This window comes from Phyllostomus discolor, chromosome 8 (assembly GCF_004126475.2).
Source record: "Phyllostomus discolor isolate MPI-MPIP mPhyDis1 chromosome 8, mPhyDis1.pri.v3, whole genome shotgun sequence".
NCBI lineage: Eukaryota > Metazoa > Chordata > Mammalia > Chiroptera > Phyllostomidae > Phyllostomus > Phyllostomus discolor.
In genome coordinates, this window is record NC_040910.2 from 47,204,542 (window position 1) to 47,232,166 (window position 27,625).

General features: G+C 45.2%; 3 protein-coding genes across 3 annotated transcripts; 2 read left to right on the forward strand and 1 right to left on the reverse strand.

The window, feature by feature from the left end:
• Positions 1-3,096: 3,096 nt before the first annotated feature.
• LOC114504172 (olfactory receptor 10H1-like) lies at positions 3,097-6,733 on the reverse strand. The gene has a single exon (XM_036032486.1). The coding sequence runs from the start codon at positions 6,001-6,003 to the stop codon at positions 5,038-5,040; it is 966 nt and encodes a 321-aa protein (XP_035888379.1). The 5' UTR covers positions 6,004-6,733; the 3' UTR covers positions 3,097-5,037.
• Positions 6,734-13,791: 7,058 nt separating this feature from the next.
• Positions 13,792-17,136, forward strand: LOC114503722 (60S ribosomal protein L36-like). Its single transcript, XM_036034490.1, is given in 3 exon segments — positions 13,792-13,816; positions 16,812-16,928; positions 16,931-17,136. Coding segments are annotated over 3 exon segments (348 nt in total).
• Positions 17,137-22,945: 5,809 nt separating this feature from the next.
• Positions 22,946-25,885, forward strand: LOC114503723 (olfactory receptor 2Z1-like). The gene has a single exon (XM_036034442.1). It carries the CDS (start codon positions 24,079-24,081, stop codon positions 25,189-25,191), a length of 1,113 nt encoding a protein of 370 aa, XP_035890335.1. The 5' UTR covers positions 22,946-24,078; the 3' UTR covers positions 25,192-25,885.
• The last annotated feature ends 1,740 nt before the right edge of the window (positions 25,886-27,625 follow it).

The window sequence follows — 27,625 nt, forward strand, 5'->3', positions numbered from 1 at the left end:
CGGAAAGATTATCTCAGTACTTGCATTTGAGAGGGGAAGATGTGGATATTAAACAAATAATCACACTAATGAATATGAGATAAATTGTCATAAAAGCTATGAGGAAAAGAAAGGGTTTGCAATTAGAGCTATAAATAGAGGTGGTGACTCAGTGTGGGAATCAGAGAAGGCTTTCTTGAGGAGGTGACATTTAAGATCAAACCTAAAGTTGTGTAGGAGTAGGTATTTCAGGTAGAAGCAGCAGCACATACAAAGTTCCTGAGGTCCAAGCATGCTTGATTCACTGCAGAAACAGCCAGGGAACTAATGGGGCTGGAATGCTGGGGAGGGTGAGGAATGCAGTTGGGGATAAAGCACAGACCTGACCACACTGGGTTTGTACTGTAGCCTAAGGCTATAAGCAGAGGGGTAATCTTTTATATTTTCCCTTCATAAAGATCTGTCTGACTGCTGGACAGAGACAGCCAAGTGGAAGGTGGAGGGAAGAGAAAGTAAACATCTTTGAGGAGGGGACCCGACTTTCACCCACAAGCAAGGGCATGGGGTCAACATTTCAGAAAAGTGGAGCAAGGGCAGTGAAGGCAGCAAATTGCATGTCTCAGGCTGGCCTTTGCCTCCAACAATTAGCATCAAAACACTGAGTGGGGTTCCAGTCAGCACAGGAAGCAGCCCCCCACAGCCAGGTGACCTCATCAATAGCCATTCTCTGTTCTCCAGGCCTTTGAATCACTCCTCTGGGCTCTGGCCCTGCCTTGGGACACCAAAGGGTGAGGCACAGAGGGGACCATTAGCCAGGAATGACAAACAGCTAGGAATGCAGGTATGGGGAGACTTCAGAAAGTGGAAGCTAAGTAACAGAGGGGAAGGGAGGATAGGTCTCTGGAGGTTGGGAGTCCTGGCTGACACCAGTGGGCAGAGGGCCTGGGCTGTGGTGTGGAGGGTCAGCACCCCAAAACCCTGGTTGTTTACCTTTTGGCATTTATTCATCACCAGACGTTAAAGATGGCTTCTATTTTTCATCACCAGACGTTAAAGATGGCTTCTATTTTTGGTCTTTTGAGAGAAAAGAAATGCAAGGGTTTTTTGAAGGGGGTGGAGGAATCTGGGGTCAGGCAAGGGAGGCACGCAACTTGACTACCAAATTTCGGGTAAGTGACCAAGAGAAATCACATCTAATGCAATATTTTGAAAAATCAAAATTAATGCAAAAATTTCATGGTAAACAACATGTCAATGTTAAATAAAGACAGGGTACAACACTGTGCTTTCTCAGCCTGCCTCACCCATCTTGCCCTGACAGCTGTTCACTAAGTTCAACTTCTTAGATTGTTTTAAATTTACAAAACAATGAATACAAACTGATATATAGGAGCACGATTAAGGTTCATTTAAAGCCCAGAATGCACTGGCATCAGTCAACCAAACTACAACAAGCCTGTTTGTTCACTGATGACTGCAGGGAACCACACTGATGCCTCCCAGATATAACCCAGGGTCAGCTTTGCTGTCGGTTCTTTCACATTCACAGTCTGGTTCTTCCCCATTTTTCAGGACAATCAGTATATTTCAAGATATCTCCAGATCCCTGATCAGCTAAACAGCCCTGGGAGTTGGGGGAGGCTTTCCTGAGGAGGTGCCATCTAAGGTCAGACCTAAGGAAGTATAGGAGTAAGGAAAGGGAGTCCCAGGCAGAAGAGAAGCAAGTACAAAATTCCTGAGGTCAGAGTGTGCTTGGTTTATTGCAAGAACAGCCAGGGAGCTAAAGGTGCTGAAGATCTGGGAGGGCTGGGGGATCGGGTTGCAAATGAAGCGCTGACTAGACCACACTAGGTTTGTACTACAGCCTAAGGCTCTAAGCAGAGGGGCCATCCTTCAGATGGCTGGCTACTTAAACATCTTCATATAGGCCCTGCAGTTGGTTAGAGCATCATCCCAACACCAAGGTTATGGGTTCAGTCCCCTGTCAGGGCACATATGAGAATCCACCAATGACCCTGGACAGTATGGCTCCATTGGTCACGCTGCGCACCAAAAGGTTGGGGATTCAATTCCTGGTCAGGACACAACCTAGGTTGTGCGTTCAATTTCTTGTTGGGGTGCATATGGGAGGCAGCCAATGTTTCTCACACTGATGTTTGTCTCTGTCTCCCTAAAATCAATAAACATATTTTTAAAAAAGAATCAACCAATGAATGCACAAATAAATGGGAAGACAAATTGATGTTTTTCTCTCTCTCTACCTTCCTCTCTCTAAGAATCAATTCTAAAAAATTTTAAAATATGCCTCATACATGACAACTCCAAGAGCACAGTCTTACCATCTGTACTCTTCACAGTCTACAGGGGAGGCAAAAAATGTCCCCAGATCTTTCTCATTAACAACGTTAGATCTTCTCAAGATAGCCCAGGAACCTGGCTTTAAAAGGAGTCACAATTTTCTTTAGGTCAAAAAACTTCATGTTTAAACATGACACTCTTTCCCGTGTTAATGTGTCTACAGCCGGAGACTCTACGGCCAGTTTCGTTGGACTTACAGCATGTCTCCCCAGTTCTCTACTGCCGGCTGTTTCTTTCTAACCCCCTGAGAGTGGCATGTTTCTAGTTCTGGGCTCATTTCACTGCTGCTGGCTAATATTGGTCTCTTCTTTCCCGTCCAGGTCTTTATCCCTTCTTGGAGCAGACAGGCCTCCCCTGGGTGGGCTTCTGAGCCCCAGTTCTGACTGAAAGAATTCTAGTTTTTTCACTTCAAGGGTAAGACCTTTAGCTAACAGACTTCATCTCCTTATATGCCAGTTTTCTCATCTTCAGAAATAAAACTAATAATTTGATCTTCCTTGTGAAATAAAAGAACTGACGCATGCTAAGCATTTAAGACCATTACTATCATTAGTCATCAGGGAATGCAAACCAGAACCACAATAAGGAACTACTAGAGTAGCTGTAATCACAAAGTGAGATAAGTGAGTGCTGGGAGAATGGAAAACATGGAGCGCCTGCGCGCTGCCGGTGGGGACATGAAGCGGTGCAGCTGCTGTGGAAAACAGTCGTTAGTTCCTCAAGTGATCAAACACAGAGCTACCCAGGACTCATTAACCCCACTGGGGGGTAGGAATGTGCCCCAAAGTGAAAACATGTGTCCAGGCAAAGACTAGAATGTTTATAGTAGCAACACTCATGATAGCTAAAGGTGGAAATAATCCTAATCTCTACCGACAGGTGAGTAAATAAACAAAAATACAGTAATTCTAAACAATGGAATATTACTTGGCCATAACAAGGAATGAGAGAACTGATACAGGCTACAACATGGATAGACCTCAAAAACATTATGTTAAGTAAAAGAAGCCAGACACGAAGGGGTTAAATATGTGATTCCATTTACACAAAATGTCCAGAAAATGCAAATCTGTAGAGACGATAGATTAGTGGTTGCTTAGGGCCAAAGGAAAGGGGGAAAGAGGGATGATAGCTAAAGGTTATAGGGCTTCTTTTGGAGATAATGGAAATGTTCTAAATTGACTGTGGTGGTGATTACATACCTTTTTAAGTGGGTGGATTATACAGTATGTGAATTATAGCTTAGTAATGCTATTTTAAAAAGACCATACTTAGCTAATGATAAATGCTCAAAAAAACGGAAGCTGTTATCATCATAACCATTAATAAGGAAGGAAAGAAGGAAGGAGGGAAGGATGGAAGAAGGAAGGAAGGGGGTTACTTCTGTCTCCAATCCAAATATCCGGCTTTATTTTGAGCTATAGATTCTGTAGAGCAGTGTTCCCAATGCGTCATCCCCAGACCACCTCCAGCAGCATCTGTGCTAGAGTATCAGATTCTAGAGCCCCTCCCAGACCTACTGAATTGGACACTCTGGGTGAGACCCCGCAGACTGTGACTTAACCAGCCCCTCTGGTAACTCTGATGTGCCCTCAAGTTAGAGACTTGCTGCCAAAGAGGACTCACCTGGCCAATTTCATACTGCATTCCCGCTCCTCACTGGCTCCATGACCCTGGGAAAGTCCCAAACCTCACTGTGTCCATCTCCTCATTTTTAAATGGGGTGTGACCACAGGGGCTACCTGACCTGCCTGAGCACCTCCCTTGAGGTAGGGCCCAGCCTGCAGGTACATCTGCCCAACATACATGACTCCCAACACATGAAAGAGAAATGACATTTTATTGAGGATTTCAAGGGAGTTGGGGAAGGAGATTTGTATCAGACACTCTACGGGCAACCTTATAAACTGCTCATTCATGTCCCTGCTTTTTCCTCCCATGTCTTCACCAGCACTGGGTCTGGGTCCATTGCCAGGAATCGTGTTTTTCTTCCTGTCCCTTCCCTTTCCCTTAACTCAGCTACCACTTTCTCACTCTTCTCCTATGCTCTCAGCTCATCTCTCTACACATGTCTTTTCTCCCAAGGAGACATTCAGGTCCCCCCTTTCTCTTTGTGCTTTGCACCCAGAGACCTGTTATACAGCTCAGTCAACAGAGGCCCCTCCTAGGAGGAAACACCCTTCCTGCAAAAATGTGAAGAACTAAAATAAAAAATAATTTCACTATAAAAATGCTTTCCTTTTCTCAAGACAATAGTCAGAATGAGAGGGAATGATGTGTCTGAAGCACAGAACATGATGCTTGGTACACAGGAGGCGCCAAATCACTGTCACTGTTTATGTCCCTGTCTTTTTGGGCACAGCAAGCATCCCTCACTCACTCATTCAAAATAAGCCATGAACATAAGTCTCCCAACACCACGATGTGGGCATCCTTTCCTCCAGGCCACTCTCAGGCACAGGAAACAGAAATATGTCACACAAGATCAATATTGGGGAGGTCATGACCCAGTGAATCCAGGAGAAATGAGGTCAGACAGACTGGGGGAAAGGAGGGAGCTTACAGAGCACTTGCCAAGGGTGCAGGTAGGGGAGTTTGCATACAGGAGTCATCACCAGTGGAGCATAATTCTACACATTTTATAGATGGAAGACTGGAATGTCTTCACCCACCACATCCCCTGCTGTGAAACCAGCCACTTCAGGAGCTCAGCAGAAAGGGCTTGCTGAGGAAGTTCTTTTTCATGGTGTTCTTCAGCTCCTTGTTCCTAAGGCTGAAGATAATGGGGCTGAGGAAGGGTGTGAGGACTGTGTAGGTGACGCCCATCAGGGTGTCTCCTTCCAGAGACTGGGGACCCTTGGACTTGAGGTAGATCACAGAGGCGAAGCCATAGTGCACGACCACCACAGTGAGGTGGGATGTGCACGTGGAGAAGGCCCTGTGGCGGCCCTCAGCAGAGGAGATCCTCAAGACGGCAACTACGATGGAGGCGTAGGAGAGGAGGATGAGGAGACAGCAGCCCAGCAGGGCTGTGATGCACACCAGGCCCACACCCTTGGCCACATCTGGTACATTATCACCACAGGCCAACTTCACAAGAGGTGGCACATGGCAAAAAAAATGGTGGATCTCATTGGGTCCACAGAAGGTGAGGTGAAAAATGGCCATTGTCACCACCAGCCCCATAACCAAGCCACCTACCCAAGACCAGGACACCAGGCAGGCACAGCCACGGGGACTCATGAGCACGTTGTAGCGCAGGGGGTGGCAGATGGCCACGTAGCGGTCATAGCCCATGACCGTGAGCAGGAAGGAGTGGGTGAAGCCAAATGTGAAGGAGAAGAACATCTGGCTGGCACAGGCCTGGAGGGCAATGGAGTGGTGGGTGGAGAGCAGGTCGGCCAGCATGCGTGGGATGATGGTGAAGGTGTAGAGGATCTCGGAGACAGAGAGGGCGCACAGGAAGAGGTACATGGGCGTGTGGAGGCTGCGCTCGGCCCAGATGGTGGCCATGATGAGCAGGTTCCCCAGCAGTGTGAACAGGTACATCAGCAGGAACAGCAGGAAGAACATCAGCTGAAGGTGAGAGAAGGCAGAGAAGCCGATGAGGATGAATTCAGACACGAAGGTGTGGTTTAGCCCCAGCATGGCGGTCACACCTGGCATGGGAGAGAGAAAGACCTCAGCAGGTAGAAACCCGAGGTCTCTAGTGAGCTCGACCTGGGAGGACTTCCCTGAGGAGCTCCTTCACCTCTCCAAGTCATGGTGAGTTTATCTGCAAACGACGTTCATAATAATGGGCTGTGCTTCATGGAGCCACTTGAGATTTAAATACGATCATGCATTTAAAATGCTTACCACAAGTCCTGGCACATAGTAAGAATTCAATGAATAAATAATAATAATTACTATTACTACTATTTTTAAACTCCAGTGGTAGGAACTCAGGGTCTCTATTCAGCCACACCTGGGTGGAGTTGTTGATGAGCAAGGGTTTGCTGCCCAGCGTGCGCAGGAACTAGGACTATGTCAGAGGCTCAGGAGAAGAGAAAGCTTTTGCATGTGCATTCAGCTGGCAAGGAGACAGGAGGGAAGGCTCCAATCTGTTTCCTGGATCCAGGGTGGGGGACAGGATTTAAGCGTTTTCAGCACCAGATCTTCCTGGACAGCGGACCCTTTGCCTCTGAAAGAGTCCTCCCTGGACAGGTTCAGGTCAGGGTCCGGTTGTTTGTCTCTGTGGGGGGAGCAGCTGAGGTTCACAAGGGTTATGCTGAGTGGCGTATCCAAAGTTTAAACTTTGGTCCCCGGGTCTTGTTAGAAACAGGATAGGGCCGGTTTGAGCTGGTTCTGCAGTTACAGAGTCCACACTTTAGAATTTTTCATTGCTTTCAGCTATTTTTCTGAATAGGAATGAAAATTTTAAAAGAAAGCAACAATTCAGTCTTTTAAAAAATTATTATGGTGGGATCTTTTATTTTTTAATGAATTATTTTTAAAATTATTTTTTCAATTACATTTTATATTATTTTGTATTAGTTTCAGGTGTACACCATAGTGGTTGATAGTCATGTACTTTACAAAGTGTCCCCTGATATTTCCAGCACCTGCCTGGCACCACACATAGTTATCACAATATTATGGACTGTTTTCTGTGCTGTACTTTACATCCCCATGACTGTTCTGTAATGACCAACTGCATTTCTCAATCTGCTCACCTTCTTCACCCAGTCCCCCCACGCCGTCTCCACTCCGGCACCGGTCTGTTCTCTGCATCTGTGAGTCTGTTCCTGTTTCGTTTGTTTGTTTATATCATTCTTTAGATTCTACATGTAGTGAAATCATATGGTATTTGTCTTTCTCTGACAGACTTATTTCACTTAGCATAACACCCTCTAGGTCCACCCATTTTTTTATGGTTGAATAATATTATGTACCACAGCTTTTTTATCCACTCATTTATTGATGGACACTTGGGCTGCTTCCAAATCTTGGCTATTGTAAATAACAGTGCAATGAACATAGGGGTGTATATATTCTTTCAAATTAGTGTTTTGAGTTTTTAAGATATATACCCAGAAGTGGAATCACTGGGTCATAAAGTAGTTTCACTTTTAATTTTTGAGGAACCTCCATGCTGTTTTCCATAGTGGCTGCACCACATGGTGGGATCTTTAATAAAATTTTTTGAATTGGGAAAATCTGGTGCTGGTTAGAGTTTGCCTTTGAAAGGATAATGCAGATCCTGTGATCGCTGTGCCTAAATATGCCTGAACTCCGAGCCACCTGCACGGCTTCTGCAGTAAGTGGTAGCTATTTTCTTCTCATACAAAACTCTGCATGTTATCCACATTAGTTAAAAAATGTTGAGCCCCAGCCAGTGTGGCTCAGTTAGCTGGGCATCGTCCCGCAAACCAAAAGGTCACCAGTTGGATTCCCTGTCAGGGCACATACCTGGGCTGCAGGTTCTGTCCCCCGTCAGGCACTTATTACGGGAGGCAGCCAATTGCTGTTTCTCTCTCACATTGATGTTTCCCTCTCTTTCTCCCTCCCTTTCCCTTCCTCTAAAATCAAAAATAAAATTTTTTTAAAACACCTCCTTTAAAAAATTTTTGTTTTAAAACACTGCTTCAGCAACAACATTGGGTTGGTTCCAAAATCTTTTTGATCTTTAGTTTTCTCATCCCTTAAAGGAACTTGGTCTTGATAACCCTTAGCAGTCCAGGTTGTTATGAGGATTAAATAAAATAAACATATAAGGCACCTTCACAGCACCTGCAATAAACAATGGAAGTTAAGATTGAGGACAGGCATGAATGGCCAGGGCTGGTCAGAACTGGATCCTCTTAAAGTGTAGTAATCTATGATTGTATCTCTCTTTTAACTGGTTCATTTAATACATGTATCTTCTTGGTAATTACTGTTGTTTTGTACTTAATTCCATCATTTTATTTAATACCTGAGCTAAATATAAATATATATTAATAAAAATAGCTAATATATACATATACATGTATATTTAACATGTACAAACACAAAACTATGCATATGCTCCTATTTGCTAAACCAAATAAGTACACTAAAAAAAAAAACCCAAAACAAATAGACAAAAAAAAAAAACAGTAAGAACATGGGACTTTCACCAAAAAGGACCTGTGTGCAGCCGTAAAGGAAGTCTAGGTAAATTTCCAAATGCCACTGTTGCGAAGACCCGGGCTGCCTGACCACGCAGAACTGAGACTGGGAACGGGTAAGAAGAGGAGACTGGACGTTCCCACGCACGTGGGGCACAATCTTGGGTTGAGCCTTTTGACAGTGTCAGAGCAACGTACTACTCACTAGACTCTGGGCCAAACAGAAAACTGAGAAAGGCCAAGAACAGAATGATAGTGAAAAGCTGAAACAACTACATGAAATGGGTTGTGCCCTGGAACAGAAAAAGGATACTGGTGGGAAGACTGGACAGACTACAGCAGGAGCTGCAGCTGGCTGTGCCGGTTGTGCCGGCGCTCACTTCCCGGTTCCGGTCTGCGCACTGGCATTCTGTCAGATGCTGATGTTTCAGGACATTGAGTGAGGGGCACAAAAATTGTTGGTATTGGTTTTGTAACATTTTTTAAGTTTAAAATTAGTTAAAAAAGAAGTTTTAAAGAACAAGGTACCATCCAAAGTAACACAAAATCTATCAAGTATCTACAATTAATTTAAATAAGTATACACAAGACCTCCACAGAGAACAATGAAACCTCTAATTAATAGAAAACATGGCAGATGATATAAATAAGTGGATGAAATGGAAAGACAGTGTTTCTACAGTCAATGTAATATTCTCAAAAAATCCATGGTAAACATATTCTAAAATTCTATGAAAAGATAACCAGCCATGAATAACTAAGTCAACCTTGAAATGAAGAGTGGGAGGAGGTGGTGGGAACTGCCTTCTGAGAGTCTGAGAATTCCTCAGAAGCTTGGAAATAAAGTGGTGTAAGGTTATTGCAAGAACAGGCAGACCAGTGGACGCTTCAGACATGAAGCCATTCAAATATGGTTAAGGCCACGTCACAGATAAATCAGAAAATGACAAATTGTCCAGAGATGCTGTAGAGGAGAGTATCTCTTTCTATATATAAAAACAAAATTGGACTTTTAATTAGAGAGGTTCAAGATGGATTAATAACCTAATTGAAAGATGAAAATACAGCTAATAAAAAAAAAGTGCAGTGGGATCTTTGTGATCTAAGAACAGGAAATGAGTTCTTTAAAAAGAAAAGGCCACAAACTATAAATAAATTAATTCCATTGCATCAAAATTACCAATCTTGCCCTGGCCAAATGGCTGTCCTGGTCCCACACACCAAAGGCTGTGGGCTCGGGGTGCACAGGAGGCAACTGATGGATGTTTCTTATGTCGATGTCTGTGTCTCTCTTCCTTCCTTTCTCTCTAAATTCAATAAATATGTCCTTGGGTAAGATTTAAAAATAAAAATTAAAAATTAGAAATCATATTAACAAAGAACATCGCGGACAATGTTAACAGAGGACAGAGAACAAGAACATATTTGCAAAGTTAAATAAGTCCTAGAGATCTATTGTACACTATAGGGCCCGTAGTTAACAATGTTAATGCACACTTAAAAGCCTGTTAAGAACATAGACAACAGTGTTATATTGTAATCATCAGGCTTGCTAAGAGGCTAGATTTTAATTATTCTCACCATATAAAAGAAATGCTAGTTATGTGACCTGACAAAGGTCCTACCACCACAATAATAATCACATTACAATATACAAATGTACTAAATTAAGATGTACACTTTAAATTTACGTGGTTATATGTCAAATATATTTCAACTAAAAAACTTGTTAAGGATGTAGGTCTTATGTTAAGTGTTATTACCACACAAAAAGTAGAGGGACACGAGAAACCTTTGGAGCTGAGGACACACTTCTTATCTTGATTGTGGTTATGGCATCACAAACATAGGTGTATTTCCAGACCTGTGAAAATGTACACCTTAAATATGTGCAGGCTTTTGTTTATTATGTGTACCTCAATAACACTGGGAAAACACCACGAGGAGACCGATGTGTAGACTCCACAAGGAATGTCTGCAGACTGAGGGGGAAAAGACTGGAACTGGGAGAGGAAGTGGGCAGAGGGCGGGCTCAGGTGAGGGGCAGAAGAAATGCAGCCGGCGAGCAGGGAGTGAAGGCAGCAACGTGGTACCACCTGTCAGTTACACCTGTCAGAGCAGCAAAAATCAGAAAGCTGGGTTCTGTGATGGGTTGGCCCAGATGTGAAGATGAGTGGACTTAGTCCTCCTAGCAGTGCCTGGTGGCCAAATGAAGGGAACTCGTACCCTCAGTCCTGCAAACACCTGAATGAAACATCACACAGTGAGGGGACACAGTCAAGAATGTTCGTTTCAGCACCATCTGTGTTGGCAAAGAGTTGGGGACAATCTGAGAGACACCCCACTATCTGTGGGAGTAGAGAAATAAAATGTGATGGGGATGCACCATGAAGCCCTAAACAAGTTAAGGGGAAAGCAGACCTTACATAGCAATATGAATGGTTCTCACAAACATAGCACAGGGTTAAAAATTAGGAAAAAATAGGAGTTCCCAGCACAGTATAATGCACCACAGTCACAAACCAAGGGCCACTGAAGGCCACCAGAAGCTGGAAGAAACAAGGAAGTATCATCCACTAGAACCTTCAGAGGGAGTGTGGCCCTGTGGACACCTTGGTTGGGAGGGGATATGTTTCTGGTGTTTTAAGCTGCCTGGTTTGTGATACTTTGCTATAGTAGCCACAGGAAACAACCACAGACACACACAACTACACATGTACAAACACCCTCAGTGCAACTCAGAAGCGCACACAGGTGATGCACACAGGAGCACACACACATGTATGACACACCCAGTGTGACCCTTCCAGCTCAAAACTGCCCTCTCCCCTAACCTGGTATGGAGACCACTCCCTGCCTGGGCATGGACACTGGGGCTGCTTTGGGGGAAGGAGGCAGCCATAGATGGACTCAGTGTGGGACTCAGTGTGGGACCAGGAGCTCAGACCAGCTCACCCAGCCTGGGCCAGATGCTGGGGCCACAGGCTCCCCTCTCTGCCCGCTCTATCCCCACGTTCGTTTCTCAGCTAGGGCCTCCCTCTGCCCCAGTTTGCCATGGTTCAAATGTCCTCTCCCTTCCAACTCGTGCAGCTCTTGTCACCTGCTCCTGGAAAATGACCCTGGAAACAGACGCACTGCTTGCCTTGCTCTCTGCGGGGAGCCTGCCTGCAGCCTGGCCAGGGCTAGCAGTAGAGGGGGAGTTTTATCTCTGCAGGTATCCTCCCAGGGGTGGGTTCCCACAAGCTTCTCCCAGGAGCATGGGCATGTGGGATGTGAGGTCCTCCACATCCAAGGAGGGCAGCAGGGACCCTGGGAACTCTTCCTTCCTAACTTCATAACTTCCTCCCTCCCTTCCCTCTCCCTCCTTTCTCCCTCCCTTCTGTCTTTCCTTCTTCCCTTCCTTCCCTCCCTCCCTCTTTCCTTTTCTCCTTTCATCCTTCCACTCTCCTTTTCTCCTTCCCTCCCTCCTTCCTTCATCCTTCCATCAAGTCTTCACTGAGCCCTGGCTAAGGAACTCTGTCGTGATCTGAGGCCCCGAAACCCTGCCATCACCCAGCACTGAAGGAGCCCTCAGTCTTGGGAGAGGCAGAGCCGGGTATAGACACCCCACATCCTCGGGGTCAGAACTAGACTGCAGGAGACCCATGAAGGAAGATGGACCACCTTCCCAGCAGGGATACTGAAGCTGAGCCTGGGAGGGCATTTTCTGCTTTGGCTGTGTCTTAGTCTCGCCCTCCTGCCTGCTCTGCCTGCCCCCTTCCCATCTTAGGCAGTTCCAACCTTCCCTCCCCTGACTAAAACCCTCCAAGGGCAGGATGCAGATGCTCTCAACCCCTTGGGGTCAAGGGAAGGTCAGAGCAAGGCAGAAGCTGAAGGAGCCCAGAGTAGGAATCCAGGGATGTGGCCTGGGTAAGGGCAGCTGGAGGTTTCCCAGAAAAAGGGTAAACTGCAGTGGGTCTTGCTGAGTGGTTTCTCTTGGACAACAGAAGTGTCCAGGGTCTTCTGGCCAAACTGGAGAGTTGCACTTCTCTTCTCAATCAAGTTCAACCCCAGTCCCATTGTCCTGGAGATCCAAGCCAGGCAGTCTGACATTAAGATGTTCCTCCCTGTGATGTAATAAAACATAAACATTTGCTCTTTGGTCTTTGTTCCTGGTTCTTCTTTTAATTGAAATGTAACTGACATGCAGCATTGCATCCATTTCACGTGTACCCCACAGTGATTCAGTGCGTATATGCATTGCGAAACGGTCACCACACTGCCAGTTATGATCTGTCCTCACTCCAAGTTGTGTACATTTTTTCTTGCATAGAAAACTTTTAAGATTTACTTTCTTAGCAACTTTCAAATTTGAAATATGTTGTTATTAATTATAGTCATCAGATTTTACACTACATCCTTGGGGCTTATTGATTTTATATCTGGAAGTTTGTACTTCTTGAGCTCCTGCACCCAGTTCATACAGCCTTCAACCCTTCCCCTCTGGCAAACACTAATCTGTTCTCTGTAGCTGTGAGTTTGGTTTGGTTTAGTTTGTTAATTTGTTTTGTTTTGTGCTGTGTTTAGATTCCACATATAAGTAAAATCATAAAGTGTTTGTCTTTCTTTGTCTGTCTGACTCATTTCATGCAGCGCAATACCCTCAGGGTCCACCCATGTTGTTGCAAATGGTAACTTTTATTCTTTTTATTTCTGAGTAATATTGTATGTATGTACCACATCTTCTTTATTCACTCATCCACTGATGAACGTCAAGGTTGTTTCCATATCTTGGCTATTATAAATAACGCTACAATGAAATTTTTGTTCAAATTAGTGTTTTTGTTTTCTTTGAACACCCAGAAGTAGAATTGCTGAATCATGTGGTAGTTCTTCGAACTCTTTGAGGAACCTCCATCCTGTTTTCTGTGGTAACTGAATCAATTTACAATCCTAACTGTGCTCAAGGGCTCCCTGTTCTCCACACCCTCAACATCACTGTCATTTCTTGTTTTATTCTTTTTTTGATAATAGCCATTCGGACAGGTGTGAGATGCTCTCATTGTGTCCCTAGTTCTTGACACTCAGCTCCTAAAATCCTTAGCCTTTCCAGAGCCACGAGTGTTTTGTGTTTCGGCAGGCTGGGGCGGTGACTGCTGGCTAGGGGCCCGAGGAAGCTTCAGGACGGCCGTGGGCACTAGAAAGACTCAGGTGCAATGTGAGTTGGAACTTTCAGCCTCACCCGCATGACCTCTGGGGAGGGGAACGGGGTTGAAGATGTGGTTAATCACCAGTGATTTAATCAATCAAGCATAGGGGATGCAACCTGCATAAAACTCCCTAAATGCCAGCATTTGGAGAACTTCTGGGTAGGTGAACACGCTGAGGTGAAGGGAGGATGGCGCACCGGAGAGAGCGTGGAAGTGGTTCCCAGAGCTCCAGGCTGATAGCAAACTCCGGAGAATCAGCCCATGCGATGAGAGAAACACATGGGCTCCTGGTCTGACAGACATCTCTCATCGTGCCTGCATTGTAGGTGTGTGGACCTTCGTTGTGTGACTACTCATTGTCATGGTTACATAATAATTATCCATAAACATATGTTTATGCATTTTTCCGTGTGCATTCTGTTTCACAATAAAAGGCAAAAATGTTGTAAGGGGTGTAAAATATTCTTTGCAAAATTAAACTGCTATATAACTGCTAAGCATTATGTATATAACATATATGGATAATTTGGATATATATCTGTATATATACACATTAGTATATATACTAATGGGGTAAAGGGCTTTTATCACCCTCTTTTCCTTCTTGTGATCAAACGTAAAAACAGATAACTTCTCAGTTTGGATGGTCTGCCTGAGGTCCACTCACCCAACAGCCTTTCCTGGGGGTCTGTCTCCGAGGGCAGCACAGCAGCAATGTCCACTCGTTTTTACACAGCACCATTGGCTTCTGTGTGACTCCCAGCTCAGAATCTTTGTCTGTCTGATGTTGGGTAACAGGTTCTTCCAACTACTTCCCACAGACTGTGTTTCCACCATCCTGGGGAGAAATTGTTCCAGGAAGGTCGAAGATAAAGACAAGACTCCGTATACCCAGACTCACTGTCTGGTCACTGGGACGAGTTGGGGAAACAAAAATCAAGACCTAAAGAACACACCAAGTTATATGTACAGGATTAGCTAAATTTACTAACAGACAAAGAAAAGATCCGGAATGCATGTACGTACCCTGCACGCGCGTGCGGAGCTCTAGCGGGCCTGCAGCTTCATTTCCACGGTGCTGAAGCCGCGGTCGACATACCGCTTCCTCCTTTCATCACAGTCAGCAGTTATGGAATCTGCACTAGTATTCTGCATTAGTCGTGACTTTTTATTTTCTTTATTTCTTGATGTTTCAGCACCTATTGTGGATCCTGGAGACACAAACTGAGCTCTAGAGGAAAGCTGACAACTCGCCCGGAGCACGCCCTCATACGCAAAGCAGCCCTTACCCCCCACCACCTCCCTAATGGGCCGTTACACTTCAGGCCGTTATCCACCTGCCTGCGTCACCCCAGGACCAGATTGTACAAGGCTAAGGAACCGTTGCCCCAGAGCCTGCCAAAATTATTCAAATTGGCCAACCCTAAGCTGTTAACCCTGCCGCGCCCATTCCTTCCTCTCGCTCCCTCTGCTCCTGCCCGACCCCCGGGGCTTCCCCGAGTGGCCCAAAGGGCACACCTTGCCACCCACGTCTGGGATAAAACCCTCCTCGATGGCAGCCATTTCCAGGTCTGTGGGCTTTGCCACACCTGCTTAAACAAGTTCAAGTGCAGTTATAAAATAAACAAGTCCCGAGATGCAGTGTACAGAAAAAATTCTGTGACTACATAGTGACCCATGCTAACTAGACTTGCTATGGTGATCACTTTGCAATTTGTACAAATACTGAACTATGCTGTATGCTTGAAACTAATGCAATGCTACACATCCATTATACCTCAGTGAAAAAGCATCCCAGGTACACTTAAAACATGTTTTCATTAAAATCACTCATACAGCCCTGGCTGTCGTGGATCCGTGGACTGAGGAAAGGTCGCTGGTTAGATTTCTGGTTGGGGTACATGCCTAGGTTGCAGGCCAGTTCCCTGGTTGGGGCATACGAGGAGCAACAGATCAATAAGTAAAATCTTTAAGAAAAAAAATCTCCCTCATACGTCCTGCTCTGAACCTCCTGCAGTTGCTCCTGGCAGTGCATCTAGTCACATCTTACAACACTCCACAGTACTGTTAGATTAAAGTCAATTTCCCACAGAGTTAAATTGTCTGATGCTGGATCTCTCTCTGACAGATTAGAGGAGAAAACCATCCCCCACGACTACCTCCTGCCTGGACTCCAGTGGGATGCTAGGTTGAAGTATGATTTATGTTGAGAATTTAAATACTTTACAAGCTTCGCCAAGGTTCCTTTGTTGTTGGGCGTGGAAGCTAATGGGGTCAGAGGAGTGCTCTGCCCCCTCCTAGGGTCAGAGCATCACATCAGACTCCAGCCTGTGGAGGCAGATTAAAGGTCTTCCTTGCCCAACCCCTTGTCTCACCTGCTTCCTGCAGTCTGGGTACAGGTTTGGGCCCAAGGGCCTTGACCTTCTGTGCAGTCCTCTAGCATGCACCTGCCCCCAGCCCAGACGGCAGCCAGCTCTGCTCTGAGCTGTCTTCACCTTGGACAGTTATTCTCCCCGAGCCCTTGAAAGGAAACTTTCCCTTTCAAACTTCATACATCTCTCTTCCTTCCTTGTTTGACACAGGGACTAAGATCTATAGATGGACAGCTCTCTCTGTCTCTTTCCCTGACTTGGTGTCCTCACCCGTGAGGCACAGGCAGATTCATGGAACTATACAAACAAAAACAGCAATGCCCCCTTATCCAGGGGAATACGTTCCAAGACCCTCAGCAGATGTCTGAAACTGTAGAGAGTACTGACTCAGATATACAGGCACCCTGTTGTATCGGGCTTCACAGATGTTGCATTTTTCCAAATCGAAGGCTAAGCTGATCAGCACTTAGATGTACTGAGTGCTGGAGGCAGTCTAGAGGGTAGGTGTGTATCCACAACCTTGGGCAGAAAATTGTGTTTGGCAGGGCTGTGATTCACACCCGTTGGTGCCAGGGACCTGGGCTTTCTCCCCCATCATTTCATTTGACGATATGCCATCCAGGGACACACACTGAGACCCTTTCCATTTCTTCAGTGACCTTGCCAAGGTCCTCATGGGCATCGATGCCTTCAATGCTTTTCTGATTTCTCTTGCATACATGAGTTCTGTGAGCACCCTCAGAGAACATGGATTTGACCCTTCTGCCACAGCTGCCACTGAGGAACAGCAGCCGTGGCTCTTCACTACCCCATGGCTGTGGGCCTCAACAAGGGCCACAAAGTGACAAGGAACGGGAGCAAGCTGAGGCACAGCTGTCTCGGACACCTCACCCAGCACACCAATTCGTGCGGAACAAGATCTGAGAGGTGTGTGGCTTTGCCCCCTACAAGCGGCACACCATGGAGCTGCTCAAGGTCTCTAAGGACAAGAGGGCCCTGAAGTTCATCAAGAAAAGGGTGGGGACACACATCCGTACCAAGAGGAAGAAACAGGAGTTGGGCAATGTCCTTGCAGCCTTGAGTGAGGCAGCAGCCAAGAAAGACTGAGCCTCATGCCCTCTATGTAATAAAACCTATTCAAAAAAATAAATATGGATTTGAGAAGGCAGTCACTCAAAATAGGTAGCCTAAGGAGGCTGGGTTATTTTTGGCAATTTTTCATTCAGAAGACAGTCTCTGAGGATCAGTAATGTTATTTTATGTTGCGCATATGTGTCCATGCTAAAAAAACAAAAACAAAACAAAACACACACACACACACACACAAAAACAAAAACCCCAAAACCTCACATCCCTTTTTCTCACAAGAAGATAAAGGACTTTTTTAAAGAATCCTCACCTGAGGACACATTCATTGATTTTAGAGAGAGAGAAAGGAGGGGAGAGATATAGAAACATTGATGTGAGAGAGAGGCATCCATCTGTTGCCTGCCAGACATGCCCAGAATGGGGATTGAACCCACAGCCTTTTGGTGTACAGGACAGGGCTCCAGCCAGCTGACCCACTCGGTCAGGGTGAAAGAAGGACTTCTGAATTATCTGACACAGTTGTTTGAACTTAGATTCTGTGGAAAGTTCAATTATCCACCGCATTGCTTTCCACTTTCCTGGAACTTAGAGTGGAAAACTGTATCTCCCAGGATAATTCCAATCCCAAGGGCCCTAGCCCCCATGGTTGTTCATCTTCTCTCTGATGAAAAATAAAGAGCGGGGAGATAAAATGGAGTTTTCTGATGCAACACTATCCCCCACGAGCCTCTATCCTCAGGCAATTTTGTCAGTTATCCCACAGACTAAGGCAAGATTCACTCTCCGAAGGTGCTGGGTTCCAGGCAGGCTTTAACAAGATGTCCCAGGACAAGAATTGAAGTGTGTGTCAGTGCCAAGGGGGGTTCTCTCTGACACCGGTACACAGAGGTGAGAGTCTGGTACCCCTCTGCTTGTGGGGCTGTCTGGGTTCTGGGCATGATTAGAGGGGAGGTATTGGTGGCAAGAAAGCCCCAGGAACTGATGGTTTTAGAATTCATTTTCATAAATACACTGAGTTTGACTATATGTAGGCATTTGGAGGGGGAGTGATTGTACATTGTTCTTAATCCTGCCCAGCTTGCAGGTAGGCATCTGATCATTTGTTTTATCTCAGCTGCTCAGCACTGCCAGGAGCCTGAGCATGCCAGGGAGGTCACCTGTTTTAAAATCCAGACTTGAACTTGCACAGAAGCTGCCGAGCTGGGAAGATCATTGCTGAGAGATTGGATTTAGGACATGCTGCCTGGCACAGCCCAGAGACGCCTTCAGTGGCCTGCCAGGGGCGGTCTAAAACACGGCCACACTGAAGCAGCTTCAGAGATAAGATCAGGTGAGCTTGGAGGGCCAGAGCTGAGGACACCAGGCCCCTGGTGGGCCATCAGAGGAGGGAGAACATGTGATTTGGAACTGGTCAGAGTGGGCGCAGCTCTGACAGTCAATCCCTTTATCACCTGAGACACATCATCACACGAAATGTTTTCCTCACCACTTTATTAATTCAGAAAATGCTTATGCAGTGCTTGGTATTCACCTGGTGTGCTATGTGGTTGGGAGGGAGGGTTGAATAGACAATAAAAGCAAAAGTGTTTTGAGAATTGGGCTCTCAAGTCACTCATTTGATTACCAAACTCATCAAGCAAGGCAAAGGAGGGCCAGCAGAGGATCTTGAACGGGTCAGAGGCACTTCTGCTTCTATGGACTTCTTCCTCCATAAACAAACAACATTAAAATTATATTTTATAGCTTGTTGTTGGCATAAAGACACGTGTACTCCAGGTTGGATAGACTCACTTTTTTTTCTTTTGAATTTAAAAGAAATCAAAACATTTCTGTGGTCTTCCTATGTCTGATGGAGAAAGGGCTCATTCTCACTCCATTACAGGTGAGAGATGCTGTGAGGGTTTTATTGGCAACAGGGAATCAGCTAAGCCCAATGCCGTTTCTCTCATCTCTCATTTTCAAGCAAAGGGCATCAGATCTGTAATGCAAGCAGCAATGAGGAAAACAAGAAAAGGAAGGGTTTTAAAAGTTAACTAAAAAAACTGGCTCCAGGGGGTTCTTCAGCCTAAGGTGTGAAGGGGATGGTTTAGGACAAGGAAGAAAACAAACCCTAGGCCAAGACTTGTCTCTGTTCAGACCTGCCTGCCTGACTGGGGATGTGGGTTTAGTGGAGGGAACTGTCTTTTCCCTAAAATGTCCTGAAGGAAGAATATGGCAAAGCCCAAGGCAAACCATGACAAGGTGGGTCACAGTCCTGTTGGAGAAGCTGTTTACAGAGATCCCAAAATCTGGTGATGGTGGAGGAGGGGAGGCAAGGGGTATGCTGCTCTATGGATTCACCGCTACCAGAGGGACAACCTGGTAGTTCTGGAAGGGAAGGGAAGGACAGGGAAACCCAGCCCTGGGTGTGTGAAGGAAGGATGGGGGCCTTTTATGGGTAAGACATTGGAGAGATGCTGTATAGTGTGCAGAGGCAGAGGATCTGAAGTACCAGAGTTGGTGGTGTTGAGTTCGTATCATGTTCCAGAGCAGTCAACACTTCTTGGAGGTAAACCAAAGTTGACCTATGTGGTATTTCTCAAGGCAGAGACTGAGTAGCCATTGGCCAATCAGCTGAGATGACCACCATGCCAGAGCTGGGTGAGTGTCCAGGGGGAGTGCCAGGACAAGAACATCTCAAAGAACCCTGGACCCCTTAACTGGTGAGGTGGCTTTCATCCCAGGCCGGACAGTAAGACAGTGATCTAGTTGAGGAGGTAAATACCACGTGACTGTGGCAGAAAAGCCAAAGGTTTACTCGGGGAAGCAGGGCCTGTATAATCCATTATCTTTAGTTGGAAAGTAAGATATGAAGGCAAGTATAGGAACTCTGAAGTTATACGAGCTTTGGTCTAAAAATTGATTCTACCATTTGTTTGCTGGGTGATCTTGGGCTAATGTATGAGTTGTACATTGTAACAAAGCACCATGGTCTGGGTAGCTTAAAAAAGAATAGAAATTTATTCTCTCCTCATTCCAGAGGCCAGAAGTCTGAGATCAAGGTGTGAACAAAGTCAATGCCTCCTGGAGGCTCTGAGGGAGAATCTGTCCAAAGACTCCAGGTCTGGTGGCTCCGGCAGTCCTTGGTGTTCCCTGGCTCCCAGCTGGGTGACTTCGATCTCCACCTCCGTCTTCACGTGACCATCTTCTTTGTTTCTGTGTGTGGCCTCTCCTCTTCTCATAAGGACACTGGTCATAGGATTTAGGACTAAATCCTAAATCCTGGATAATTTCATTTCCAGATCCTTACCTAATCACATCTGCAAAGACCCTCTTCAAAATAAGGTCACAGTCACTGGTACCAAGTTGATGCAGACAACATCACTGGGGGAGACACTATTCATTTAATCCAGTATAGTCAGTTACTATACTTCTTTCAATCTCTGTTCCATCTCCCATACAAGACAGATAATAACATGTCCTGGTAAGAATCAAGTGAAAAAAGTGTCTGTAAAATACTTCAAATTATCTCGCCCAAAATGTCAATGGTGCCAAGGTTGAGAAACCCATCAACAGAAACCCATCAATCATTCTCTGATCTTAGCTTGGTGCCCGGTATATAGTAAATGCTTAATAGAAATCAGATCTCTTTTCTTCTCTTTAAAGGGGGGGGGCAGAAGCAGTAGGAGATAGGGGTCAAAAGAACCAAGTACTTTGTCCACTTGGAAATCCTTTGACAAGGTCCAGTGGGACTGTTTGGCTATGAGTTGACCCCAAGGGATAATGATTAAAGAACAAGCCTTCTATATACAGAGATGTTGAGACAATGCAATTATCCAGGGATTTAGGTTTGGACTAGTTTTATTTGTATTTCCTTTTAAATGTGTCTGGAAATTCAACTTCACAGATTAGTCTCTAGACATGTATGGGACATGACACTGAACAAGCACATCAATGGACTCAAGAGACCTTCCAGAAGCCTCCAGTTAAGGTCAGAGGAAAGTGTAGGAGTTCAGTTGAAAGATTTCCCAACCTTGGTGCTATTGAAATTGGTGGCTGTATAATTCTTTGTGGAGGGGGCTGTCTTTTGCACTGCAGGGTGCTCAGCAGCATCCCTGGCCTCTACTCACAAGATGTCAGTAACACCTCCAACTGTGACAACCAAGAGTGTCTCCAGAGATTGCAAATGTCTCCTGGGCAGGGAAAAGGACAAAAGCACCTCTAGTTGGGACCCACTGAGTTAAACTAGTAACAGGGGATTGTTGTGTAGAAGAACATTACTGAGAATGAGCTTAAATTAATAATTTTTTGCCATATAACTGGACAACAGCTATAATGTTGAATAATGTCAACAAAAAAAAGCTAATATGTATTGAACAGTCTTATTAAATTCCAGACACTGAGCTAAGCACCCAGCATGCATTGTTGAGCTATATGAAGGGGTTCCAGAAGTCACCCACCTGATCTTTTCTGATGTTTACATTTCTTCTATGGTATGAATAACAGTTGTGAACTTAAGAAATTGCCATACAGTTGTCATTGTGCTAAGCTTTTTAATTCATTGTCTCATTTACTGCTCACAGCTGCTTTTATGAAGAAAGTCTCATTTATCCCAACAGACAGATGAGGAAACTGAACTCCAGAAAGGTTAAATAACCTGCCCAAGGTCATGAAGTCCCAAAGATATGATGAAGCTGAAATGACATTCAAATCTTGCTCTAAGCCCATTCAGAGTGTGTTCTCTTAATTACATGCCATACAATCCACACATACCACATTCCTTCTCCTTGGAATGACATTTCTTTCTCTATGCACCTAGAAAATAACCCTACCTGACTCAAAACTCACCACAAAGGTACCCCCTTCTGCAAAGCATTTTCTGACACCCTCCAGGCAGAGTTGGGCATGAGACCCCCTGAAACCCCCAGTGTAGTATACACTGTCCTCAAGTGGTTTGCATACCTACTTGCCCCTCTGGTCAAACTCTAAGTTCTTTGAGGGCAGTGCTAAGGAGTCTTTGTACCTCCAGTTCATATGTCATGGATTGAACAAGACAGGCCCTACCTCATAAAGCTCTCCATTCAATCTTAACTGGCCTGTCTGGTCTCCACCCACAGCTAGACACAGACAGCTGGATCTTCTCCCTCCTTTGTATTAACAGCTAGATTTTGAGGGCAGCTCTCTTCTGTCCAGAGCTGCTGCCCTCAACCACATCATGTTTTCTCTAGTAAATTACTAAAAGATCACTCTGTTTCTTTAGAAAAGAACAGAATAGAAAAGAACATCTATTTCTAAGAAAAAGTATATGGCTGACTTGTTTCTTCATTTCTTGTGTCTCATGAGAGCAGGGGCTTTGTTCTTCTTTTTCACCACTGTGTAGCTCATGGCTCCTTCAGGGCTTGGCACTTAGGAGGAGCTGAGTTAATTTTTACTGAATGAATGGTTGGGGATGGGATAATAACACACCTTTGTGTGATGAAAAATCAGAATAGAGAGTGATTTAAAGGGCTGATTTTAGGGCAACATTGACATCAGTGAAGCAGAGAGAGAGAGAGAGAGAGACGGAGCGAAGGGGACAGTTAGCAGTAGGTAAGGGAAAGACCCTTGACCGAGTTTCATGATTAGAAGGAGCCCAGGCAGAAAGATGAAAGATAGCCAAAGTAAGTAAAATGAATGATTTGGGCACCAGAGGGTCTTTTTCTTCTTTTAACCTTACCCAAGGACATGTGTTTTTGTTGCTTTTAGAGAGAAAAGAAAGGAGAGATAGAAACATCAGTGTGAGAGATTCATGGTTGGTTGCCTGCCGTATGTGCCCAGACCTGGGATTGTACAAGCCCCAGACAGGGGTCAAACCCACAATCCTTCAGTTATGGAATGACGCTCCAACCCACTGAGCCACACTGTTCAGGGCAGGTACTGAGTAAACACCGACCCAACACTGACTCTTCCTGGTGTCTGAGCAGCCACCTCCTTTGGACATCTGGTAAAGCAAAGCTGTTCGAGGTCTATGCAAGGTTGAATCCTCCTGGTCTTAAAATGCTGGGTTCTCTATGCTTATCTGTACACATCTCTGTTCTTCCCCATTGACAATGGCAACAGACACCACTTTGGCCCAGAAGTTATCAGAAGTTGAAGATGACATGTATAAATAATACTCCAGGGCTATCTGCAAGGTGATATTGAAGGTAAGAAGGTCACATATAAGTATTCTTAGTTAGGCACAGTTGGTCCATCCTGATCCTTCATCTCCTTTGTCCACTGCATTCACTCAGCAGATTTTTATTGAGCACTTAATACATGAGCATAATGCTCTCCACTCCTACTCTATGAAATTAAGCCTCAAAATGATGTCTAATATTCTGGAAAACTTGCCATTCACCACCCAAGACCATGTGGTCCCAACCCCTGTCACTCATATACCCCTTTACTGTATAGATGCCTTGAGTCCACATCCTAAATATCATCCCACCTATGACTCTTTCCAGACATTGGCCCTCCCAATGAATTTGGAAATGAGAATTTCCTCATGGTTTTAATATTTGATCCATCTCATCACCCCCTGTCATTTGACAAAGTCTCCCTACTTCAAATTCTAGTCTATTCAGAATCCTCACTCCGCTTTGTCCCCAGGGTGTCTGGAACGATGTGTATTCCAATATTCCACTGGGGCTGATTTGCACTCTGTGGCTTGGGGACTCACAGTTTAACTGCAAGTACTAATGAATAGTGCTTGCCTGGACGGTGAAGGCAAGAATTTTACAAAGAAATGGGAAGAGCAGGGCATCATTTTGCTCTTTTCCATCTCCTGACTAGGTAGGAATCATGAATCAGTCATGGTACTTTTTTTCCTACTGAGACTGAATGTGCTCATCATCCTTCTCAGGAGACTCCAGCAGCCCCTGTTAAACTATTGCACTTGGCACATAAGGTGAAGCTACCCCCCACTGAGACTTCTTGCCAAATATTCAGCTTTCTCTGCAGATGAACGATGCCTCCCAGAGGATGAGGGAGTCGAATCAATCAATGACTTTGGACTTTACTCTCATGGGGCTCTTCAACCACTCAGGGCCACATATGGTCCTATTTTCCCTCGTGGTCGCCATATTCACCATGGGCCTTCTGGGCAATGCCATCTTGCTCTTCCTGATCCAGACAAACTCCCGGCTCCACACACCCATGTACTTTCTGCTTAGCCAGCTCTCTCTGTTGGATGTTGGCTTCCCACTCGTCACCATCCCCAAGATGGTGGCTGACTTCCTCCAGGGAGAGAGTTCCATCTCTTTTGGTGGCTGTGCATCTCAGATGTTCTTCCTGATGCTGTTGGGTGTCGCTGAGGGCGTTCTGCTGTCCCTTATGTCTTATGACCGCTATGTTGCTGTGTGCCACCCCCTCCATTATCCTGTGCTCATGAGACGTCAGGTGTGCCTGCTCATGGTGGGCACCTCCTGGATGTCAGGTGTGCTTGTGGCCTCCATCCAGACCTCCATCGCTCTGCACTTCCCCTACTGTGCTTCCCACACTGTGGACCACTTCTTCTGTGAGCTGCCCGCTCTGCTGAAGCTCTCCTGTGCAGACACCTCTGCCTATGAGTTGGCGCTGTCCATCTCAGGGGTGCTGATCTTGCTGCTGCCCCTGTCCCTCATTGTCGCCTCTTACAGCCAGGTGTTGGGGGCGGTTCTCCACATGCGTTCGGAGGAGGCCCGGCATAAGGCCTTCACCACCTGCTCCTCGCACGTCACTGTGGTGGGGCTTTTTTATGGGGCAGCCGTGTTCATGTACATGGTGCCAGGAACATACCACAGCCCACAGCAGGACAACGTGGTCTCCCTCTTCTACAGTCTTGTCACCCCCACTCTCAACCCGCTCATCTATAGCCTGAGGAACCAAGAAGTTCGAGTGGCTTTGGTCAAGGTCCTTGGCAGAACTGGTTTCAGATCAAAAAGAAGACCCTACAGGGGGGTGTTGAATTGCCCAAGAGGACCCTCCTTTACATCTAAGACCTTTCTTTCATTTGCAGTCCATGGTGGTGCAAGGCGTACTGCAGTCAGCTCCCTTCCTCCTCTGAGACTCACTTTTTCTGTTGTGCATTTGTAGGATGTAAACATAGTGATCTCAATCGCTTAGAAAATGGGAGGGGTTGGGTTATTTAGTCTTAAGTAGAAGGAAATTTTTACTATAAGAAGGACAACCCAACATTAGAGGTGGGCCCCAGCTCATGGATATTTTGGCCACCTGGTAGTGTCAGCTTACAGTCATTCTTATACATTTCTGCACAGTGAGTGAAGTGTTTGAGATTCGATCCTTAAGGTCCAAGCAAGATGGAGGATCAGGGTGGTGCTCCAGCAGTGACACTCGGACAATCCCTGCCTTGTGCTAGTTCTTAGCAGTGTCTTTGTCTGAGTCACATTTAGGTTTTACAAAAGTGGAAGACTGTCACCAAGGATGCCCCTGATTAGACAGCCCAAGCATGTGTTACTTTTGCTGTCTCAATCACCACAGAGCAGACAGGTCACTCTTGAATGATTCGTCAGGATGACGTATGATTAGACGTTGCCATTTGTAAGCTTCTGTTATCAGCACCAAAGGGAACAAGCAGTTAAGATTACGCAATTAAGGGTTTCCAGAGAAATGATCTATCCTTGTTTTTTATCTTTGCAGAGATGTTTATCTAATGAATCTTTGGAGCACAGCCATTTCTATTCATACAAAGGCTCAGTTGGCATTTCATCCTAAGCATTTTTAAAAACATCTTCACCCAAGGACATTTTAAAATTACGTTTAGAGAAAGGGAGAGGAAGGGCTAGAGGAAGGGCTAAAGCACAATGCTAGAGAGAATCATGAATTGATTGCCTCTCATACACACCTGGAACAGGGATCATATGCACCTGGATGGGGGATCACATGCTCCCAGATGGGGAACCAAAGGTGTTCAGATGGAAGAGCAATCCCACAACCCAGGTATGTGCCCTGACCAGGAATTGAACCTGAAACCTTTTGGTACAGGATGATGCTCCAGCCAGCTGAGCCACACCAGCCAGAGCCAGTTGGTTTTATTTTTTAGACATTTCATGGACACTGCAGAAAGAGTGAAAGGCTTTAAGCCATGTTCAGTGGGGAAATGAAGAGCCTGTCAGAAAGCCTGGATCACTCACCTCTGCCCTCCCTTCTTCCTTCTCATACACAGTTGAGAGGTCTAGAAGATGAACTGCTTCATCTTAAAGTGTACACATTTTTCATTTAATAGATATTTCCAAATTGCCCTGCAAAGATTGCCACCCATCGACTGGAGTGTTCACTTTCCCAAATACATCACCAACATTCTGAATGATAAAACTTCACATTTTTGTCAGTTTCCTGGAGGAAAATTATATTTTTTATTGTATTACTTTTAATATATCCCTGATTTTAGTGAGGACACACATCTTTTCATAAGTTTATTAGATGTTCAAAATTTCCTTGACTATGGATTTCTTGTAAAATTATGCAGAGCAAATCATGAAAATACTAATCATAGAAAAGTTGGTGTGCCCTAGATGATGTAGCTCAGTTGGTAGGAGCATTATCCCATAACCAAAAGGTTATGCGTTGATCCTCAGCACAGTGCAAATGCCTAGGTTGCTGGTTGGGTTTCCTACTTGGGGTGCATGCAAGCCACTGGGGTGCCATGCAAGAAGCAACCAGCTGATGTTTCTCTCTCACAATGATGGTTCCCTCTCTCTCTCCTCCTTTCCCCCTCTCTAAAAATCAATAAGCATGTCCTCTGGTAAGGGTTAAAAGAAATAAGAAAAAATGATGTGTGGTGTACAGATATGTGGGTAGATATGTGGACAAAGGGATGATTCACGTTCTGAGAAGAGATGGAGCTTGGACGGCACAAGATTTCATCACCCTCGCTACTCAGAATGGCACGTAATTTAAAAGGTATGGATTGCTTATTTCTGGAATTCTCCATTTAATATTTTTGGACTGCAGTTGCCCAAGGGTAACTAAAAACAGAAAGGGGAAACTGCGGATAAAGGGCACTATTGTATCAAAATAAGAGTAGTTATCAGAAATAAAGAACATTTCATAATGATAAGAAGGTAAATCCCATTAAGAGATAGACATATATTCTTATATATTTATAAGATATACATATTAATAAAGATATATATCTTTATAAGTAAATATATAAATATGCAGAACACACATACATGTTATAGACGAATTCACTCCTCCATTCCATTCACATTAAACTTTAACTGTTCCATGCATGTATTCCAAACCAATAACTAGGGGGCGCTAGCATTTCAAAATCAAGTAGGTGGGTCCCAAGATTTCTCCAAAGGCAAATTTTGCCTCGGGGAATGCTGCCCTTTGTACGGCTTTTGAGGAAAGTTCTCCTCAGGATAGGTGACTCAGAGATCCGTGTCTCTCACCACCCTGGGGTCGGTAGAAGTGGAGGAAAAGGATAAAGAAAGAACTGATGAATGCTGCTTGCTTTCCTCAAGAGGTCACATCTAGCAGCGGTTCCACCTAGGGCCGACGA

Coding starts and splice junctions, on each gene's coding strand:
- LOC114504172 (XM_036032486.1), bottom strand. CDS start 6,003: ATGCCAGGTGTGACCGCCATGCTGGGGCTAAACCACACCTTCGTGTCT.
- LOC114503723 (XM_036034442.1), top strand. CDS start 24,079: ATGAACGATGCCTCCCAGAGGATGAGGGAGTCGAATCAATCAATGACT.